Source organism: Podospora bellae-mahoneyi (assembly GCF_035222275.1).
Source record: "Podospora bellae-mahoneyi strain CBS 112042 chromosome 1 map unlocalized CBS112042p_1, whole genome shotgun sequence".
NCBI lineage: Eukaryota > Fungi > Ascomycota > Sordariomycetes > Sordariales > Podosporaceae > Podospora > Podospora bellae-mahoneyi.
In genome coordinates this window covers 6,924,979-6,945,949 of record NW_026946359.1, presented here as the reverse complement: position 1 = coordinate 6,945,949, position 20,971 = coordinate 6,924,979, and the positions used below count along the sequence as shown (strand labels likewise).

The 20,971-nt window shown below is 50.4% G+C and overlaps 8 protein-coding genes across 8 annotated transcripts; 4 read left to right on the top strand and 4 right to left on the bottom strand.

Moving 5' to 3' along the window:
- Window positions 1-3,981: 3,981 nt before the first annotated feature.
- QC761_120430 (uncharacterized protein) lies at window positions 3,982-5,909 on the top strand (the record flags this gene model as incomplete). The annotated part of the gene is made up of 5 exons (XM_062875328.1): window positions 3,982-4,281; window positions 4,353-4,470; window positions 4,684-4,821; window positions 4,885-5,116; window positions 5,170-5,909. Exons 1-5 carry the CDS (start codon window positions 4,199-4,201, stop codon window positions 5,907-5,909), a joined length of 1,311 nt encoding a protein of 436 aa, XP_062738578.1. The 5' UTR covers window positions 3,982-4,198.
- A 1,158-nt stretch (window positions 5,910-7,067) lies between these two features.
- QC761_120425 (uncharacterized protein) lies at window positions 7,068-7,965 on the top strand (the record flags this gene model as incomplete). The annotated part of the gene is made up of 4 exons (XM_062875327.1): window positions 7,068-7,474; window positions 7,544-7,689; window positions 7,754-7,833; window positions 7,925-7,965. The coding sequence occupies exons 1-4, from the start codon at window positions 7,298-7,300 to the stop codon at window positions 7,963-7,965; spliced, it is 444 nt and encodes a 147-aa protein (XP_062738577.1). The 5' UTR covers window positions 7,068-7,297.
- Window positions 7,966-8,385: 420 nt separating this feature from the next.
- QC761_120420 (uncharacterized protein) lies at window positions 8,386-10,461 on the top strand (the record flags this gene model as incomplete). The annotated part of the gene is made up of 3 exons (XM_062875326.1): window positions 8,386-8,827; window positions 8,886-9,097; window positions 9,301-10,461. The coding sequence occupies 3 exons, from the start codon at window positions 8,386-8,388 to the stop codon at window positions 10,198-10,200; spliced, it is 1,554 nt and encodes a 517-aa protein (XP_062738576.1). The 3' UTR covers window positions 10,201-10,461.
- Window positions 10,462-11,994: 1,533 nt separating this feature from the next.
- Window positions 11,995-13,684, bottom strand: QC761_120415 (uncharacterized protein). The gene is made up of 3 exons (XM_062875325.1): window positions 13,520-13,684; window positions 13,130-13,470; window positions 11,995-13,051 (listed from the first exon to the last, which is right to left on the bottom strand). The coding sequence occupies exons 2-3, from the start codon at window positions 13,155-13,157 to the stop codon at window positions 12,285-12,287; spliced, it is 795 nt and encodes a 264-aa protein (XP_062738575.1). The 5' UTR covers window positions 13,158-13,470; window positions 13,520-13,684; the 3' UTR covers window positions 11,995-12,284.
- A 390-nt stretch (window positions 13,685-14,074) lies between these two features.
- Window positions 14,075-15,076, bottom strand: QC761_120414 (uncharacterized protein; the record flags this gene model as incomplete). The annotated part of the gene is made up of 1 exon (XM_062875324.1): window positions 14,075-15,076. The coding sequence occupies one exon, from the start codon at window positions 15,074-15,076 to the stop codon at window positions 14,075-14,077; it is 1,002 nt and encodes a 333-aa protein (XP_062738574.1).
- A 1,115-nt stretch (window positions 15,077-16,191) lies between these two features.
- QC761_120413 (uncharacterized protein) lies at window positions 16,192-16,545 on the top strand (the record flags this gene model as incomplete). The annotated part of the gene is made up of 1 exon (XM_062875323.1): window positions 16,192-16,545. The coding sequence occupies one exon, from the start codon at window positions 16,192-16,194 to the stop codon at window positions 16,543-16,545; it is 354 nt and encodes a 117-aa protein (XP_062738573.1).
- A 1,632-nt stretch (window positions 16,546-18,177) lies between these two features.
- Window positions 18,178-18,731, bottom strand: QC761_0023000 (uncharacterized protein; the record flags this gene model as incomplete). Its single annotated transcript, XM_062872085.1, has 2 exons — window positions 18,178-18,422; window positions 18,652-18,731. 2 exons carry the CDS (start codon window positions 18,729-18,731, stop codon window positions 18,320-18,322), a joined length of 183 nt encoding a protein of 60 aa, XP_062738572.1. The 3' UTR covers window positions 18,178-18,319.
- Window positions 18,732-19,284: 553 nt separating this feature from the next.
- Window positions 19,285-19,977, bottom strand: QC761_120411 (uncharacterized protein; the record flags this gene model as incomplete). The annotated part of the gene is made up of 1 exon (XM_062875320.1): window positions 19,285-19,977. One exon carries the CDS (start codon window positions 19,975-19,977, stop codon window positions 19,285-19,287), a length of 693 nt encoding a protein of 230 aa, XP_062738571.1.
- Between the last annotated feature and the right edge of the window lie 994 nt (window positions 19,978-20,971).

Genomic DNA, 20,971 nt, shown 5'->3' with positions numbered 1-20,971 from the left:
CATTATCCTCCCCGCCTTTTGTGCGTCTAGCCGATTAAATTGACAATGATTTTTCCCCAGGTCCGAGATCAAGAGGTGATGAAATTAGGTACCTTCATGGTTATTATTGTCCCTAGCACACTCCCTAAGTGGCCCTAGTCCTAGATTAGAAGCAGTGTGTGTTATTTTCAGGAAACGGTGTTTTTTTCTTTACACCTTTTTCTTATAGTACCCACCCATGATAATGAGTGTGATATTCTTATGAACTTGCTGTCTGGAGCCTGGTACTTAATAAAGCTACAAAGATGTGAATTTTCTCTTCCTACTTCTATAGTACTCGCTAAGTATGCTGAGGATGATGTTGCCCTGATATTAAGCCTCGCATATAAGGAGTTTCGGAATTTTTACGGATTCTTCCTGCCCTCCTAACACCCGCCTACTATGTCGAGTACAGTACACAAACAACATCATCACCGATATTATCAGCAACATCGTTAACGATATTATTTTATGAAGCACTGTATATAAGGAAGTTGCGGACTTTACGCAGACTTTTCATGCTCCCATACTACCCGCCTACTTTTCTGAGGATGATATCGTTAACGGCCTCATTATTGAAGTGCCATAAATAAGGAAGTTGCGGAGTTTTCGCAGACTTTGCAATCTCTTATGCTACCCCCCTATTATTTGAAGAATGACATCGCCAACAAGTTGTCTAATTAAGTACCGTTCACATGGAAGTTGCGAATTCTTCACAGGACTTCTATCCTCCCCTAGCGCTCATCCACTGTAGTGGGCATAACATCGTCAGGCATAGCAAAGAGAGATGCCTTGGGTTCAATTTACCGAGAACCGAAGTCTTAAGATGATATGCAAGAATGTATCAGGATTTGAGCTTCTTTAACTCTCAAGCATATCTATCAAGACAGAGATAGAGACCCTGCGCATTATGACATGGAGATAATAAAAAAGAGGTTAGCAGAGCTTATCTTGTGATTTACCGTTCTTAAGGAAGTTGCGGAATTTTTACGGGATTTTCATACCCCTATAGTAGCTGCACAGTATGTAGAGCATGGTGTTGTTTCTTTGATAGTCGATGGTTGATGCTGCCCCGTCCTTTAGTAAAATTATACCCATAATCTTCTCTCTAAAGCAGTGTCAGTCTTTCTCTTCCGTATTCACGAGACTCTTCTGCCGCCTTGCCGCACTATCTTCTGTTCCACTGTCCCCTTCACTTCGTCCAAGCTTTTTTTTTTTCCCACGCTCAAAAGATCTCTCTCCTACTTTGTCTTCCTTTCGTCTTATTATACGACCTTTCTAGACTTGGTGCGAGTCTTTCTCACTTGTTAGAAGATACCTCCTGTGCTTTAAAAAGCTCTTGATATGACCCAGGGCCCTTAACAACTTGTGAATGTGATTCCTTAGTTATAAGAGCGACTTAATGAGATATTAACGAGCATAAAGGCATTACTTCTTCTATTCCTTTCCAGGAATAACACTTTCTCAAAATCACCGTACCTAACATTATGAAAACTCAAACCTGGCTCAAATAATACCTCTGAAGACCCTTGAAAATACCAAGAAGAAAAATAATTGCTCTCTTCCTGCCTTCAAATCGAGTGCTTGCTTGATAATGAGTCATCTCATCCAGCAGACAGTCGTTAGTTGGCTTACCTATCATCTCCTCTTCCAAAGCGTAGTATTCTGCTTGGCTAGTGCCAGTAGTCTTCTCTGCTTTGAGATCTAATAGCTGCTTTACCATGACCCGTTACCGCTAAGTAATACAGATACTTGAACCAAACGCCTTAACCTAAGAGCCTTGATAATGCGTACTTCCTCTTTGCACAGGTCGAACACCTTGCTTTGGAGGCTACACTCCCGTCAGGCACCTCGTGTTCCTACCCCCACAGGCCGCAGTGTCGAGACACATCGACAAGATCCTGCCCACAGACCGCAGTGTCGAGACCTGTCAGCAACATCCATACCCACAGATCACAGTGCCGAGACTGTCAACGACATCCTCCCCATAGACTACAGTGTCGTGACCTATCAAGAACACCATACACACAGACCGCAGTGCCGAGACTGTCGACAATATCCTACCCACAGACCGCACTGCCGAGACCTGTCGACGACATCATACCCATATTTTATTTAGTTTAAATCTTCCTGCTCTCTCTCTTCTTCTCTCTCCATCGTCCTCCCACTTCTTCCTTGGATTATACTCTCCTCAACTCCCTCACCATTCCTTCTTCGATATTTCGATCGAAGTAACAACTAGTAAGTATTTTTTCCTCCGATGGCTTTCTTTTCTCATAACCACCTCCATCTACGACCTCATCTTTTGGCCTCCACGCCCGACTAGCAGTCGCCGCGGCCTCACGGTTCGGGCTGGGCTGGTTGTGGCCTGACGACTCTGGCCAAGGTGACTGGTTGATCTCAGCGGCCTGACGATTCTGGCTACTCACCACCTAGCTTTGTAAATCGATTGGGTCAACTTTTCGTTTGCAACCTTCTTCCTTTCTTCCCTGCTTCATTGCTGCCCTCCTTCCCTTTTTTCCCTTTCTTCCCTTTCCTTCGAACAACCACCTCGTCCTCGACCCTCTTGAGCACTCTCAACCATCATCGACCATCATCTGCTGTCAGCCACCCCATCCATCCATCATCTTATTCACCCTTCATGAACTGTTCATCATCGCTCCAACCAAATTGACCAGTCGCTAACAAAGTGTCTTCAGAACAAACTCTAACTCAAGATGTCCTCGCCCTCGGTGACCTGGTCCGAGGAAGCTGTCGTTGGCGGCGACAGCAGCCCTGTCGCCTCTGGTCGTTCCCGCTCGGCCAGCGAGCCCTCGTCCGTTGCCGGCTCCGATGAGCTGAGTCAGTGAAGAGACCTGTTCCGTCGGCACCAATGATCTGTGAGGCTGACTTCTTTTGTGATAGTTTTTCCCGCCGCCTCCTCTCCCGCCATGGAGTCGCTCGCTGCCTCCCTGTACGTTTTCGATCTTGTCCGCTTGGATTTGCCCTCTCAGTCTCGGCGTTTTATTCCCCTTTTCACTCCTTCAAGTTCGGCCTTGGCGTTGGTGGGCCTCGCAGTCGGGTACTCTTCCGGATTTGTGGGCCTGGCCTCGTCAACGTCTTCCTTCCGTTCCTCGCACCCCATACCCTTCGCACATTGGACATCGGCTGTGTTGGCGACATGTCGAGTGAAGTCTTCCTTTCTTCCTTGTTTTGTTGTCTTGTTGGTCAATGTACTGACATCTTCCAGTGCTGCTTGCAAGGTCGAGGCCAAGGATGATGCCGCCGAGTCGGGCTCTCCCATTGTGTAAGTCTTCGCCTTCTTCCATCCCATCTCCAGACCCGCTCTTCTCGCTCTTTCAGCAGGCTCAAGTGAGTCTTGCCCTTTCGAGCTATCACTAGTTGGGTTTTGTAAGATGATTCCGCCGTCCTGTTTGCCGAGTTACCGATATTTACTCGGTTATTTGGTAAATAAAATGGGCGGGATTATTAAACGAAACTTCCAACAGGAGTATCACTACCTTCCCATCCCACACACACCCTTGGTGAGAGAGATAGTAGGGTGTTTCTGGTCTTTGTCATCAGTTATATCTGTCTTTCCAAACATTGGTGCATTTCCCTCTCCATAGCAGGCTTAGAGCCGGGCTTTTTAATAGCCTCGGTTTATGCCTCTGAATCCTTTGGGTTTTCCAGTATAGATTCCGCAGGAAAATACTTGGTTTTCTTCAGCAGTCCTGAGCCAGCGAGAAACATAATGGTTTCAAATGCCGTTTCGAAGTCCCTCGCACTTTCCGTTTGCTACACCTTCCTTTCCTTGGGTCTCTGTCCGACTTTCCATCTCATCTCCTACACCGGTTTGGTTTAGCCTTTCTTTGAGAGGTGTGCGTAACCGATGATGAGATCAGAGTTGCGGAGAAAAAAAGGGGTCTTCCCTCTATTTATTTACCCCTTCCCCACAGCTCACCCTCCTCTTCCTCTCCCAAAAACAACCAACGCAATGGACTAACACCTGTCACCAATATGTAGTCCGTCCGCCGCCTTGAAGGAGGATGACGAGGTCCTTGAGACCTCCACCAGGTCTGCTGCCGCCGAGGCCACTGCCTCGACCTCTCCCACCGATCGACGCTCAGTCTCCTGGGCTGTCGAGGTCGCTGGCGACTCTGTTGGATCCCTCTCTGCCTCTCGCTCTGTTTCTTGGGCCATGTCTGTCAGCGATTCTGGCAACAGTGCTGAGATTGACCCCCAGGACGTCTACCCGTCCACCGCATGTGTCTTCGTCGCCAAGTAGGTTCTGCGCACCCCAACTTCAGCACATTGCAATCTGGACATCTTTTCTGACGTTGATGGGTTTGCAGTCTGGCTGAGCCCCGCGACGATGTCGCTCTTGAGGCCGCTGTTACGCGTGCCTTCAGTCGCTTTGGCACTGTGTTTGTCAAGATCCGCCGTGATCATAACAACTTGCCGTTTGCTTTCGTCCAATACACGACGGAGGAGGAGGCCAAGGATGCGATCGAGAGAGGTCGCGGCGTCCCCATTTTTGGCCGCCCCTGTCGCACTGAGATGGTCAAGTCCAACCGTAAGTTCCGATCTCGTTGGGCAAGGAGTTGATCGTGATTGCTGACCTGAGGGTCAAAAGGATCTTTCATCATTTACAAGCGCGACTGCAGCGAGATCCTGATTGATGAGGCTCGCAAGATCATGGAGACTTTCGGAACGGTCAGCAGCATTGAGGTTGTTGATGACGACACTTGCGAGCGCATGGATTTGCCCTCTTCCGTTTTGGTAGAGTACTCCAGCTTCAACTCGAAGAAAACATTCAGCATGGTAGGCCTGTTCTTTGACTGTCCATCCGGGATTTTACTTTACTTACTGACGACGACTCACAAGGCCGTTTCCCTATTCCCTGACTACTACATCGACATGTTCGATGTCCGCAAGCGTGCTGCCAAGAGCAACATTGATCGTGACACTGAATTTCTCCGTCAGTACGATCTCGATCGCCGCTCCATCTACGTTGGCGGCCTTCCTCTTGACGCCACCGAGGAGGAGATGTTTGAGATCTTTTCCGATGTTGGCGAGGTCATCAAGGTGAACATGGTGCAGCGCCATAACCAAGAAGGTGAGTCCATCATATCGAGTCGCTCTTGAACATCAAACTGACTGTGAATCAAGGTGCTCTTGCTCGCCAGTTTTGCTTTGTCGAGTTCGACAAGATGGAGACGCCGACTTATGCCATCAACAACCGTGATGGCATGGTCCTCCGTGGCCAGCATTTGACTGTTCAGCGCAAGCAGTCAAAGGTAGCCAAGACCCGTCTTGCGACCCGCTACATCGGCAAGAATGAGCTAACTGAGGTCAACAAGACTCAGCCTCACCACGACGACCAAGTCGCGATTCGTCGTGGTAATTTCACGGGCCAGATCTACAATGGCCCCAACAGCACAGCCAATGCTTTGGCCCGCTATAACAACAACGGCCCTTCTGGATACAACCAGGGCCACCAGGGCTACCAGGGCCACCAGGGCTACCAGGGCCTCCAGATGCACATCGACCACCACGAGCCCCAGCATTACCAGCGCTACGCAGGCCCCGCCATGCCCCCAATGCCGTACATCCCCGGCGATGGCGCTGCGGTTGGCATGAGCGGAATGCCTGTCCACCCGGCGACTGTGTCGCCCAGCTTTGCCCAGAGCTTCCCGGTCCACCCCCCGGGACACACCCCTCCTGGCATGATGAGCGCTTGGCCGGTCATCACCAACAACACCCCGACCCGCCATCACCAGGCGTACAACCCCAACCCGGCCTTCGCGCTGACCCAGCGGCGCGCTCCCGACCGGAGCTGTGCCCAGCCTCGCCAAAACCACACTCGGTACTTTTACCAGCCGGCGGACGCCGACATCGTGGAGGAGTAACCTCGTCCACACCCACCTTCTCTCTCCCCTTCGCTCAATTTGGTTTCTCTCGGCGTCATATGGATACCCTGGGTGAATCGGCTCGGCGGGGTTTCTTTTTAATATCCTTTTTGTCTGGGATAGCTTGGTCGGGAAGTTTGCTTGGTGGGCTGGAGCTTTCCGTTGCTGGTGAGAGAGGGATCTAAAGAGGAATTAGGGAGAAAAAAAAGGAGATATTCTTAGGGCATTGCCTTGTGGCAAATTGCTGCCCTATCACTAAATGGAAACTTTGCGTTGTTTTTATTTGTTTTTAATTTCTTTTTTTTTTTTTTTCAAAAAAAAAACTAAAGCTTTGTGTGTAGTGAACATTGCTGGTGTTTATGTTTGTGATCATGGGGATGTGCTTGGACGGGATTTATATGGCGCTTGTGAACACTGTTCTGATATGATGTGATGTTTTGGACGAAATTATGCGTGTTTGGGAACGGGTACTTTGTTGAGCTTGGAAGCGCAACTTTGGTGATCATAAGGATATGCTTGTATGGTTTTAGTAGCCGTTTGTAAACAATGCCGATTTCAAAATTTGGACGAAAATTTATGTGTGTTCGTAAACAGTTGCTGGTTTTGATGCTTGGACGAAATTATTGGTGTTTGTGAACGGACTTTGTGATATGTGGGAGCGTTGCTTTTGTGATTATAAAAATGTGCTTGGGACGATTTTAATGGCTCTTTTTTTAAAAAAAAAATTGTAGATTTAATGTTTAGACAATTTTAATAGCGTTTGTGAAGCCTGCTGATTTAATGTTTGGATGAAGTCATGGTGTTTATAAACGAACTGGTAATAATTAGGAGCACTACTTTTGTAATTATAGAAATATGCTTGGACGATTCTTTTTGATAGTTGGGAACACTACATTGTAATTTTGCACACTGCTGGCATGATGTGTAGAGGACTTTGACTGGGCATAAAAACGGTACTTTCATCATGTTTGGACAATTTTATCTTTTGTGTAGTGAATATTCGTATCTAATATAATTTACGGTGTGAAACGCTGGTATAATAACTTGGACAACTTGTGGACGATTTTTGTGATATTTACGAGCATTGTTGCTATGCTCACAAATGCCCGTTGATTTGCTCGGCTACCGAAGGGATTTCCCGGCTCTCAGCTGTCAAGCATGTTCGCTTGCAGGTGTGACAAGCCTGGGCGTCGCAGTGGGGCTGGCGGGTTGCAGGCTTGGCATCACTTAGCGATTACCTACTGCGTTGCTCTGCTAACAGATGAGCATGTGAATATGCACTGACAAGTGTTAGAGACCCTTGGAAAAGATGGCGGGAAGACCCCCACGAACCGGCGAACCGGGGATGAGAGAAGAAGTTGAGAGGGCCATTCTTTCCCGAGGAGAAGATGGAACCAAGTGGCTTGGAGCTTGTTGACACACGAAACCAATCCGACTGTGGAAAGGCTGGCAGAATTGAACACCGGCACCGACGCTGTGAGGAAGCAATAATCCCTGCTAGAAGCGTGGGATTTTTCACATCACGAGGAGCTTGGGGAATTTTCGTCTCTTGCTCCATCAGGACAGTATGTATAAGAGAGATCCTCAGTCAGTGTTCCGCGCGGAGAGTTGAAATTGACTTTGATACCGGACAGCCGAAAGGGTACACTTTCTTCGCCACTTCATCCACGACACACCCATCTCCAGAACAAGATCATAGCATCACTTCCGCCATCACCATGGGACAGCCATCCTGGGAGGCGTCTCACGCCCTTGTCTATGTGACATATGGGCTTTTCCTGTCCGTTCTTCTTAGTCGCCCAAGCCGTCACGTACCGTACAGTCAAAAACTGACAGTCCATCAGTATCATCGGCACAGGCGTCGCCTGGACATTCAGAAACCAGTCCAAGGGCGAATTCTTGGCCGGCAGCCGGACGCAGACTGGTAGAGTCTTTTTTTTTCTTTCCGCTTTTCATTCTCTTCTCTGTCGCCCTGTTTGAAGTCACAGAGAGGTTGGAGACTAACATTTCAGCAGCCGTCCCGCTCGCCTTGAACTTTATCGCTTCTGGTGAGTGAACAGCGGACAAGCAGGAACAGAAAGAGAAGAATGGCAGCGGCAGCCAAAAACACGAATCCAGCATCATTGAGACGACAGCCTCAGAAATACAACGCCGCAGCAAGCGAATATGGCAATCCTGGGGGACATGATGAGGTCGACACACAGCATCACAAGCCCTCGGAGGCAGCTGATTAGGTTCGTTCAAAAAAAACCCAAACTCACCAAGTTCTTTCTTGACACTCCTTTTCTCTTGGCAAATGGTTGCCCTGGGGGAGTCTTCCCCCTAATTAGTGCCAAAGTCATGGAGATCAGGAAGTAAGAAAGGACTGCGGCTCACTACGGGCGCCGAGTTGGACCTTGTGCCATTCCCCTTCAATGGGGCGATGGTACGATGAAAGACGAAGCTGAGATTGTACCGTAATAACTCGATCAAGATAATGCTTGCGTGGGGAACGTGCTGCCGCTATCCAAAATTTCTACCCTTCCTTCCTCCCCATCACCCCTGCTGCGCTGTGCTAAAACAAAGGTGTGTAGCTCTCGGTTCGGCCATCCTCTTTGCCTACCCTCAACTGGCGACTATTTCCGGCGTCCAAGGTGTTATTGTCTACGCTCTAAGCTCTGCGCTGCCTCTGTTTGCCTTTGCGTGGCTCGGCCCGATTATCAGGAAGAAGTGCCCGCAGGGATTCGTCTTGACGGAGTGGACGAGGCAACGATACGGAGATGCGGCGGCGTTGTTCCTGAGTTTTATGACGCTGGTAACGCTGTTCCTGTACATGGTTTCGGAGTTGAGCGCTGTGGGACAGGTGGTGAATATGCTGGCGGGGATTGATGGTTTGCCGGTCTTGATTGTGGAGTGCATCATCACCACCATCTACACCTGTAAGTGTTGGCGCCGACGAAAGGAAGATGCACTGGCTGACGATATGGTGGTGTGTAGCGCTGGGCGGCTTCAAGATCTCGTTCTTCACCGACAACATCCAGGGAATCATGGTCATGGCCTTGGTTATTATTGCGACCATCTCCATCGGTGTCGAGACCAAGATTGACACAAGCCTGATTGAAGAATCTGGGCTGCTCAAGGGCAATCTCTTGGGGTGGCAGCTGGTGTATATCCTGCCTGTCGCTCTGTTGACCAATAGCTTCTTCCTGGTAGGTGCATCAGTCGCATCTGTCCTTTGGCTGCTGTCTCTTCGTTGTCCCACTGTTTGTTTCAAAATGCCAATTCACCAGTAAAAGAACGGGTCAAGATCATGGAAGGACCGCTCAGTGAACAACCATACATCTTGGCATTTCTTGGGTCTTCAGCGACATCAGCGAACAATGGCTAACTTCATCTGATCCTTCTACCATAGTCCCACTTCTGGCTCCGCACCTTCGCCTCCAAAACCGACCGTGATCTCTGGACGGGCATCTCCCTTGCCGTCATCGCTATCCTCGTCATCTTCGTGCTAGTCGGCTGCACTGGCCTGGTCGCCGTCTGGGCTGGCCTGGTCCCCGGTGATGACATCGAGAACCCAGTCGACGGCGGCATTGCGTTTTTTGCGCTGCTACAGCAGCTTCCCAACTGGGTGGTGGGGATCGTCATTGTCATGTCTGTCACGCTGAGCACTGCTGCCTTTGACTCTTTCCAGACTGCCATGGTCACGTCGGCGAGCAACGATTTGTTCAGGAACAGGCTGAATATTTGGTGGATCAGGGCCGGTGTGGTGGTGATCATGGTGCCGGTCGTGGTTATTGCCATCAGGGCGCCGTCGATTCTGCAGATTTACCTCATCACGGATCTTGTCTCTGCGGCGACAATCCCGGTCTTATGCCTGGGCTTGTCGGAGAAGTTTTACTTCTGGAGAGGGTTCGAGGTGGTTGTTGGCGGACTGGGAGGCTTGTTCACTGTTTTCCTTTTCGGATTGGTGTACTACCAGGACGCGCAAAAGGGTGCCGAACTGTTGCTGTTGCAGCAGGGTCTGTTTACCGGTGATTGGGGATGCTTTGGGGCTTTTGTTGCTGCCCCTGTGGGAGGTATTCTCTGGGGCTTTGGTGCGCTGGGGCTGAGATTGAGCATCCAGTACTTCAGTGCGAAGAGAAAGGGGGTTAGATTTGATGCGTTGGACAAGCTGTTGGTGGTGGATGGTGGCCAGCAGCAGCTTGTTGGCGATGCTCAGCATGTTGATAGTGGTGTGTTGAGGGATGAGGCCATTGCTGATGATTCTTCGGATGCGCCAGGCATTGCGAAGACGAAGGGCAAGTTCTTTTAAAGGGACTGACAACCATTGTCTGTGTGGGTGCGAGTTGAGAACAGAGGCGAAGGTGGCGTGGTGAGCACAAATGGGGATGATGGGCACATAATGAGGATGATGAGCACATATGAGAAAGGGAGGGAGCTGATCGGTGTTTGGAGTACGATGGTTGTTACTCAACCTCGCCCAAGGTTGTCCTGCCTGGAGCTGGCAAGGTGCAAGGCAGGCAACATGGCATCAATTGACCATGAACATTCGTTTGCTACAGCTGTTTTTCAAGGCCTCGGTCCCAATTCTTCCGTGTGCTCCAGATCTCGAGGAGGTGAGCGCCTGTCATGCTGCCGTTATTATGACATCTCGTGATGGCTTCATCCAAGACCTCAAGTCTTGGCACCCCCTGAACCCCTGATTCACTTCACCCAGCAGCAGGCACAAATTATGCTATGGCACTCCATCCCATCAGCACAATTCCACAAAACACAGCTCCCCTCCCCGCTCACACGTCTCCCCCCTCCCCCAAATCACATGCCTGGCATCAAATGCGGTCCTGTGGCGTCAACCTTGTCCCCTCCCCTCATCCCCTGTCCCCTGCCCCCTGCCCCTCCGCGGCCCCCTACAATTATTCTGAGACAGAGCACGACCTCCACCCCCTCTTTCCCCCCGACGTAATCATGTACATGCGAAAAGCTTGAGAGTTGCATCGCCACCTGGAAACCTGGCTGGAATGCGTGGGCTGCTGCATGGCGAGGGAAGGGGCGCCGCTCGATTTATTCCCCCGTCCGGCGCGATTTCATGCAGTGAAAATCCATCCGGCCGTAGGTATTCGGGCTTCTCTGGGTGCTATACCTAATCTGTCAGGGGAAGCATGGGGAAAAATTAAAAAAATAAATAAATAAATAAATAAAAATGGCAGGCCAGGAGCGGTCTGATGCAAGCTGGGAGTTCAAATGCAGGCCAGGAAGCAATCAGAGAGACAAGACATGGAGACTTGGAGAGCAGGACAGACGTATCCCATGCAGGCAAAGCATGGAAGCAATGGAAATGCCACGCCCACCTCCACGCCCACATCCACGCCCACATCCACGCCCCCTCCACAAACTCCATTCTGACAGCGATTTGCCTCCTCTAGCATTGGAGGCCCAGACATGAAACTTGACCAAAGGTAGCATACTAGACAGAAAGAGGTAGGTAAACAGTGAGATACCCGAGCTGCCCGACTGCCTTGCAGCAGCTTGTACGGGCCGAATGGGTCGATATGAGGGTGAGCATGACGGCCGGTAGGCTGGCTACGCAACTCCAAACAGAGGAGATGAGGCTGGTCGGGTCAAGACGAGGAGATGTACACCTGGCAGCCCCCAAGAGGGAACTAGCTGGGCTCGGTGTGATTTTGTAGCGAGGCGGATGAGATGGTGTCCTCTGCCACCCTTGCTCTACCAGCCAGCCTTATGGTAGCTCTGAAAGTTTATTTCCGCACCTGCAGGTCGTTCTGTCGTTTTGTCGTGGCACAACTGTGACATTGATTGAAGCCGGGTGTTTTGGATGGGACGAACATGGCGCTACCATTGACGCTGACCGTTTGACAGTTGACGTTTGACTTGGTGATTTGGGGCGGTGCCACCCGTTTTCCACCGTTGAGATCGGATGGCTCGAGGCTTTGGGGCTCGGAGCCGGGGTCGGCGGAAACAACGACATATCATGAGAGGGAGCTAAAGTCCAAAGCAAAGTGTTTTTGATATTGCTGTCAATCTGTGCTGTAATTAAAAAGCCATGAAAAGCAATGAAATCCAAACCAAACCAAACCAATATTTTGATGCCTTTTCCGTTTTCCTCTAGACCCTTTCCCATCCGTGTCATTCCGGATCATTAATCGCCGGTCATACCAGCGAGTAGAGGCGAGGCCTCAAAGTCAAAGTCAAGGCCAGTTGTGTCCCTAAAAGAACTCTTTGATCACATGAAGCCATGGCAATTGCAAAATTCCAACGTTGCTTGAACAAAACCAGCGTGTATCCGAGCAAAACTGCAAACAAAGGGAAGGGTGGAGTTTGTTCCATGATGCCCCAGGAGAGCTCAGATCATAAAGCCCGACGACGCTCCGGAAAAAGTCAGTACAACTCTTTCTTGAGCATATGGGCAAAGGGGTCCCATCTTCCGCCAAGGCCGTTCACCAACCTAGCCACTGCCACGATACTGTCCAGCTCGCGGCGCATCAACCACACTTTGTTCTCGACCGCCTCAAGCGTTGCCTCGACCTTGGCAGCCTCCACCTCGAGTTGCTCGATGGTGAGAGAGTTGGAGTACATATCGGGGAACCCGGCGAGATGGGCGCTGTGGTTCCAGGTGGCCATGTGGTAGGCTGCGTCAGAGACGGCAGGGCCTTGACGCATAGCGCGTTCGTTGCTGTTGAGCCACTCGAGGACGTCGTGGAACTCAACCGCGGCGGCGCGGGTCGAGTCGTCCTCTGGGTAGAGGGCAATGATGTGGTTGAGATCAGCCAAGGAGAACTGGTGATTCATCTGGCGAACCTGGCGTTCCATCTCAGCCGTCAAGCGGGCCTTCTCGCGGCGGTAAGCATGTGAAAGGTCGATGAGGGTACGGGCGCGGATGTTGAGGGTGTTAGCTTGGATGTTACCCCTCTCAATCAGAGCCTTGATCCGATCGAGCTGGGGGCCACTAAGGATGGCGCGGGGGGGAGGTTTTTGCACCGGACGACTGAGGTCGAGATGCTGGCGGTACTTGCGGAAATGGTCTTTGGCGGCCTGGCAGATCTTCTGAAGGGTACGGAACATGTTGAGTGTCGAGGTGAGGGGTCGTGTTGAATTTGTCTGTGGTTGTACAATGGTAGGAGTGTGTGAAAGGTTGAGGTAGAAGCCTGTGGTATCCGGGGAGTCAGTGTTGCCATGGGTGGGAAGTCGTGCAGAATATATAGATAGCTGCGGAGAAGTCGAACGAGTAGACTTAGATGTTGCCTCTGACATGTCCTTGAGCTCCCTGGCTTTCTCAAGGCACTTCTCCCAGCTGTTCTTCCATGGGCGGGAGACTTGCTTGCTGGAGCTCACAAGAGAGCTTCCGCCTAAGCTCCTCCCTGGGAGTCACACTCTGACCAGGACAGCCTTGGGAGTTTGAGCGTTGCCTCGCTATTCTCAGGACCGAGGATACGGTCTCGGTTTGGACCACACGTCGCTGGCCCCGCTAATCCCAAAGCTCGATGACCTCAGGATGGTCTGAGAATCCTCCCATTCGGTCCCGAGATATCACAGCCTAGCTCGGCGAGTCTCTATTTCTCAGGTCCTGATCCATGTCAACCTGAACATCAAAGGTGCGGAGTAGGGGCTCATACCTAGCGCGCACTGTGCCAAACACGCAGCCATGCAGCTCGTAGTGGGCTCTGAATGCTACCGCAGCAGCATCCAGGGGGCGAGTCTGGCTTCCAGCCCCTCCCATCGTTCGAGCCGTTCCGATCAGAAACAGTAGCCGAAAGCTTGTTTCCCCGGACGGCACGCAACAACCCCCGAGAGACAACGGTGCCTTCCCTTTGCAGTTAACGGCCGCATGTCCCGCGTTCATGGCCCCGGGTCGTCGGCTACTGGTGCCTGGCAGGTGACAGCCAAGGCAGCCATGAGATGGCAGTGGTCGACAGCTCCGGTGTGGTCCCAGAAGCCCAGCGAGGATAGCAAGAAACAGGATGCTAGGTTGTCATCTGGGGGGGAGAGCGATTCATCTGAACATCGAGTCACCGCGGAGATGGACAATCTGTATTCGCGCTAGTATGTATTCACCCACGTAACTCCTCCCACCAATTTGTTTTGCGGCTTTGTGTGACAGAAACGGTACTGAATCGATGTACAGGAAGAAACACGAAAAGCTACAGCGACCCGACCTCATCCGGCCTCGTCTAGTCAAACAGAACAACGCTAATGGGCTCAGTAAAGGGGTCCCGATCCTCCCGCTCCAGCTCATCCAAGACACGAGACATTCTGTCGATAGATAACTCTAGGCCAGCGATCTCCTTCGTCATCAAGGCAAGATTGTCGTTTGCTTCCGCCTCAGCATCCATTAGCTGAGAGGCAATGGGCGGAACAAGGTAGTCCTCGAGACTTTTGATGACGGCCAGCTGCCACTGGAGGGAGATATGAGACGGATGTAGAAAACGGCTGCGTTGTTCGAGCCACCTCCATACCTCGATCACTTCGCCCCTGAACACAAACTGCATCTGAAGTTGCCAAACTTTGTCGTCATCATGCGCAGCTTGAAGGTTTTGCTCTTCGTCAGGATCCAGCTCTGGGTGCCGAATCTGATCAGGCGGCCCCCCGAGAGGTAGCTCTGGATAGAAGGCTTGGTCGTATGGTCTTTCTAGGTCCATGGGAAAGCAGGTGTGTTTTTTGGAGGCTGCATCGGCAACAGATCCAGCTTCGCTCATGCCACTGAAAGACCGCAAGCATGCGAAGGGGTTGCTCATGACATCCCAGCTGATCGTCGACCCTGGCGGGGTCAGAGGCGGTGTCATAAGCATGGCGAAGGGGTTCGTGATGATTGCCTCTCTCTCTGAGTCCAATGGTAGGGGAACAAAGCAGGGATCAATGAGGTTTGGGGACACTGGGGCGGCTGGCTCTGTAGGAGGGCGACTTTCCATCAGAGGGAGACGTAGGTCAAGGCCATCGAAAATACGGTTGGTGTGCTGGCGAAGTTGAGCCTCAACATAGCAATGATCAGACCAAGTTCGCTGCCAATGGCTGTGCTTGGTGATGACTGCCAAGAGTTTGGCAAGTAGAACGCGTTTGTTGGCGGTGTTGTGTCTCGGACCTTCCATGTTGACTGGCGTACTTGGAGATATTGTGAGGCCTCTGATAGTTTGGATGGAAGAAGATGTCCAAGGGGAAGTTTCTCCATCACCCATCAGTGTCAGTATCAGGCCTTTTATATTTTCCAGGCTGTGGCTCTCTGGTGTCAAAAATGATATGCAGAGACATCATATCACTGCATTTCACTTACACCCACCGAGTCACTCGCCAACCTGGGCACACATCAGAGAAGCTAGCCGAGAATGGTCCTCCATCTCGGTCCCGAACACCTCGAGTATCCACTCACCCTGGGATCCCAGCGTTTCAACCTGGTACTTCTCAACAGCCTGCACATCAAGTTTTTGTGGGCATATCGATGTCAAGGCTTAGGACCACGGCCCGATTGATAGCGTACTTGTAACGCCACAGTGTTTATGTGGGACCAGCGGTTCTGGTGGTTCTGTCTTGATGCCATGACATGACTGAGGCCTCTCTCCTAGACACGAACTATGTATTTTGCTCTTGTCACAGCATATTTGGTTCCTTGACGCTACAAATTATCACAGAACCCATTCACAGTCTGCACTTCCAGTCGTTCAACTCACCTGTGCATGACCATGGTGCCTTTGCACCTATCCTCCCTACCCCTACCTTTGTCCTCCCTGTCCCCATCCTCTCTATCCTTATCCTTCTATTCTCTCTGGCCATTCTCCTCTCCGTCCCATCCTCCCCTAACTCTATCCTTCTCCTCTCCGTCCCATCCTCCCCTAACTCTATCCTGCTCCTCTCTGTTTCATCCTCCCTAGTTCTATCTTTTTGGCCCCTATCATCTCTGGCCCCTATCCTCTCTGGCCCCTATCCTCTCTGGCCCCTATCCTCTCTGGCCCCTATCCTCTCTGGCCCCTATCCTCTCTGGCCCCTATCCTCTCTGGCCCCTATCCTCCCTCTCACTATTCTTTCTATCTCTATTCTCTCATTTTCCATCTTGTTCTAGTACACTAGTTTGGCGGCTTTTGAACTTATCCCGACTACGTCGTAGGCTTACACCATTTGCCATTGTGGGTTCATACAAGACCATGGCGCGTGTGCATGTTAAACTTCGAGGGGCTTGCGCGCCACCACAGGATGAAATCAGGAATGAGTTGACAAGCTGTCCACATCTTTTGAAAAGATTGCTCGCCAAACGCACTATCATCACCAACTCCAACAAATAAAAACGCCGCCCAAAAACATGCTCTCCAAAATCTACACCATCGCCGCTCTGCTCGGCGTGAGCATGGCAGCAGCCGCCCCATCAACTCGCTCGCTCAACTTGACGATCCTCCAAGCACGTCAAGCAGCCGAGGCCCCAAGACCGGCGGCTGCCGGCATGGTTCTTGATAGCACCGAAGCGCTTGCCGATGGTTATTTCATCGAAACATACACCGACATCGACGACCCCACCGTCCCTGCTGTTCAACACCAAACCTTTGTCCGGCCTGCCTACTGTCATGAAACACTCAGATGCGACTATTCCCCTCAGCACGGCGTGAAGAGAGAGGTGACCGAGCGGCTGGTCTGGGTCCTCTTCCGCCACAAGGGTTAGGAATGGCGTGCGCCACGGTCGATGTGCCTCTACGGAGACTACTCCAGAACTTGCGTTAGTTGGTATGTGTCTGCCTGCCGAGTTGCATCAAGACCTGAGTCAAGAGAGACTCACACCTAGACTGACGGATATATGCGGTCGTAGGAACAGGCACACGGTTTTGCCGTTTGCTTGGGCTTGGCTGGCTCCGGCGACGCATAGAATATTTGGGCACTGCGGCGAGGGACATTCGGGCCGTGATCTTGGGGTTGTCCTCGGTGAGGGGATATTGTCTCAATGTATTACCCAGTGTCTCTCCAATCGCCCCGACGGGTCTGCGTAGAAAGACGAGTGACAGAAGGGGGTTATGCACTTCTTCATGGGAGGGGTCAGGGTTGTGTACTGCCCCTGAGCGTCGCCCATTCTGAGCTCTGGAAACATCCCCAAGCCGGAAACCTCAGACGGTTCTACGCCATGGCCTTTTTGTGTATTTTATGTCTCCAGACTGTCTATGATGATTCAACCGTGGTTGGGGATTGTTGACAACACAAAGCGCAGACCGAGGTGAGTTCTGTGATCTCGGGCTGGGATAACTTCCATGTGATGGACCTGTTGCGACGTCTCAAACTCGTCTTTTTATTAGTGCCTAATCCCCGGGGGGGTTGTCCGAATTAGCTTCCCACAAAAGCTCTTGTTGATGCGGAAGATACAGATAGTATCTGTTGCTTGGCGGGCGGTCCTTTGCCAGACAATAAAAAGGGACGTTGCAATGCAGACGTTTTGTTGGTCTCCATGGTGTCATTCTCTTCGTAGAAATACCCTTGGGCAAAGTGGACAAATCGGGTAGTTCCATTACAGGTGACAGTGAGGTGAACCCGGCGAAGGTGTGGGTTGAATTGGATCTGATCGGTCACTTTCTCTTTGAGAATGCCGTGAGAGGTTGAGCAAAGCCAAGGTTAAGGCATATAGCCGTCCAGTCAACAGAGCAAAGATTTGGAAGCTCAGTTCACCTTCAGCAACGAAAACCCACTGGTTGATACCGATCACTCATATCAGAGTCATCATCAATCGTCCGAACTTTTTTCCAATGGTGTGAGTGGTGTGGGCCAATAACATGGATTAAGTGAGTTTGAAAACCTGACGCGTGGCTGAGAGGTCAAAAGTTTCACCCAGCAGACAGCATCTCACTCTCAAGGTAATGCAATAGAGCTAGAATATAAAGATTTTGAAAGAGGATCGGTCAATCCGATGGGCTCCTAGAGAGCAAGAGGTGCTGTGGAAGCTAGTTAGTGTGTCCGGCTGATAGTACAACAGTAGTTCCAGACCGGTATTTCAATGTGGAAGGGCGGCATATCTTGCTGATGGTAGGCAAGCATAGATGTTTCCACCTAAAAAGCTAAGAACGGAAGGGAGAATGATTTAGGTATGGTGTCTTGGAAGCAAGATATATGCATAGAAATTTGCTTACCTATGGGAGCAATGATGGCATCCGCAAGTCGGCTATAATAAGATGTTAGTGGAAAGATGTAGAGTTGTTAAGTCGAGGCAGAATTGCGGGATGTCATGAAACCCTTGGGTTCCGAAGTTTATAGTTGAAAGTATCACAGATAAGGGGCAGATGTATATATATTGTGAAAAAGTACATTGCCTCTCCTGCTGCGTTGGCCATGTTTCAATCCTCGTCCGAGCTATCATCCTCTGTCTCATCTACCTCTGAAGTCTCAATATTTCCATCCTCAATCAGCAAAGCAACTCCTCTGTCAGGGGTAATTGCCTCGACCCTTGGAATCCTTCTCTAAATCTTGCAAAGTTCGACATTGAGAGTTCTGTTCCCAATCCGCTGTTGAGAAACATCCTCACGGTTGAGCCTGTTGGTCCATGAACCGAGTTGATCCATGCTGTAGAGAATCATCCACTCTTTGGGTACGGTTGTTAACTTGACTGAGACGTCGACGGCTGTTGGCTAACTTGATGCGTTCTCAATAGACCCAGCCAGCTACCAGGATGAAGCGGTCTCCTGAATGTACTTGACCGGTGATAGCTTGTGTTCCGGAGTCAGGCGAGAAGCCGTATTAACGTGAAATTCCACCTATGATCGACTGTAAACGGCTGTATTGGTCTATGTACCGTGTCTGGCGTCTGCAAACGGCCACCTTGAGTCTAGCGATGGTCACAATGGCATCGTGAATATCATCGATATCAGGCATGGTGCTGTAGGGTTGCTGTGGTCGGTAATAGATGCTGGATGTCTTAAAAGACTATGCGAGAGAGGGAAAGGGATGCTTAGAAATTAGAAGCGTGAAAGTGTTGATCGGGGGAAAGTGTCGATCAGGGAAAGTGTTGATCAGGGAAAGCGGTGATGGCGTAAAAAGATGACAGTCATAGAACACATGAGTATTTATATTTAACGCACCCCCACATCCAAGACTTGATTCCCTCACTCCCTGACGCCATATTCACTTCACAGAGTCTATCGGAGCATCCCTGTGCTGACACGTGCTAAGCAAGATGAATCCTTTCCAGCTGACCGAAAAGAAAAGAGGGAAAGCTAAATTGACAAAGATGCATCAATAGCTGGATGCTTTCGTCCCCGCAGCGCAGGACAGAGCCAATCTAGCTGCCAGAGGTGGATAGAAATAAGTAAATAGAGGAAGACAAGATTCGAAGAAAGAGATCATGGTAGCAAGAGACGGAAACCACAGCTTTAATTCTGATAGGCAGAACCGCTCATCAACTGCCTTCCTCTCAAGGCCACCTCTTCTAACATGTATCCTCGTCCCCGGAGCTTCCCTCGTCCGAATTATCCAGCAAAGCGGCCACATCAACCCCACCCGGGGTATTCTCAATCCTGTCAATTCTCTGCTGGATCTTCGCATTCTCTGAGATGACCTTGCGCAAACGGGCTCGAAGCTCTTGGGGAATCCCATTCACTTTGTTGGCAATTTCTTCCAATTTTTGTTGATGGACATGTGGGCGACGGATGGTGTTCGTCCAGGATCGAAGCTGATCCATGTTGTATCTCTGGTTGACGTATTCTCTGGGATTCATAATAACCTGCAACATCCTCTCACTCTGGCGGAGATTCCAGAGGTGGCGATATACCCAGCCAGCTACCAACGGTGAGAAATTGCCGGGCCCAACTGGGCCCACCATTGCTTTTGTGACTGTCCCCGTGGTAAAACCGTGACGGACGGCGACTGTATCGAGAAGAACCCGTAGACGGCTTACATTTTGTCGATAGGCTGTATGGGCGATGGAAATGTGGATTTTGTCATGGGCGATTGCCTTGATGGAGTTGTGGATCTGCTGGACGTCGGCCATGGTGTAGATCTGAAGTGTCTGAAAGCAACAGCGACGCGGCAGAAAGATACTGAGAAGTAGGAGGTCCTCTCCCCACGGAACTGGCTGACGGGAAGGCTGTGGGCAGATATAAGGTAAATGGTTGGGTTGCATCATGCATGTCTCAAAGGGATGATATGTTGAACCTCCCTTACATTTCCTCATAAAGTCGGTGAGCTCATTTTGTTGGGTCACATGCACGCGCCACACATCCTTAGCTGAGTAAAGAATTTTCAACGCAACACAGAAGGAAGGAGCGAGCACCCTGTGGAGGAAGGAGCGACCCAGCCGCGACGCAATGATAACCATCGCATTTTGCCAATGATTTACTAGCTTCTCAAACTAACAACCGGAATTAAGAGGCGGTTAAATTACTTGAAGATCAAATGTTGAGACAAAAAAAACAGTGGCTGACCACGAAAAGGGCACTTTACAATGAGCCGCGATGGGATCATTTGGGATGTCAAAGTTCAAAGTAGCGGTGTATGTAAACAGCACTCAATCAAGAGGATAAGGAAACCCAGAACAAAGGCTTATATCCATGGAGCTGAGCTATTTCTACATAACCATCAACATGATTGATACTGCAGTGCAGTATAGATCGTGGAGGATATTAAACCTTCTTATACACATCCTTTCATCATGACTGATGTGATCTGGTTCTCTCATCTCACAGCAATGACTCAGCTAACATTCAGAGCTTGCCGGTCAATCACACAAGCAGATTGCGGTTACAGCCTGTGCCTTAAACACAAATGCTTCTTCAGTTGCTATGCAGCCACATCAAGCATGGACTCACACCACCACGGTTTGAGCTATGATGCATCGTGTTTTTATTGACTATTTGTCTAGGCGAGGCATACAGCAAAACGGTATTTGTTGTGGTTTTAGCCCGCAATAAGCAGAGGCCCAACATAACACAGATGATGGTTCTGTCCACAGACGGTCAGGGGTATGTGGGTCCATAAATAGGGGTCAAAACAAACACAGTCCGAGAAGACACACAACACCAGAGCACCCATTTGCAAGAGTTGCCTCAAAGCAAGACTCAAGATACAGAGACAAACATTTACAGTATGAATTTACACCGACAGAACTTTTGGTTCCT

What these genes read in the sequence shown, in the direction of transcription:
- QC761_120415 (XM_062875325.1), bottom strand. Translation starts at nt 13,157, where the DNA reads ATGTCAGAGGCAACATCTAAGTCTACTC. An exon ending in GGCAACATCTAAGTCTACTC is followed by an intron (nt 13,052 to 13,129) that starts GTTCGACTTCTC and finishes CGGATACCACAG; the next exon opens with GCTTCTACCTCAACCTTTCA.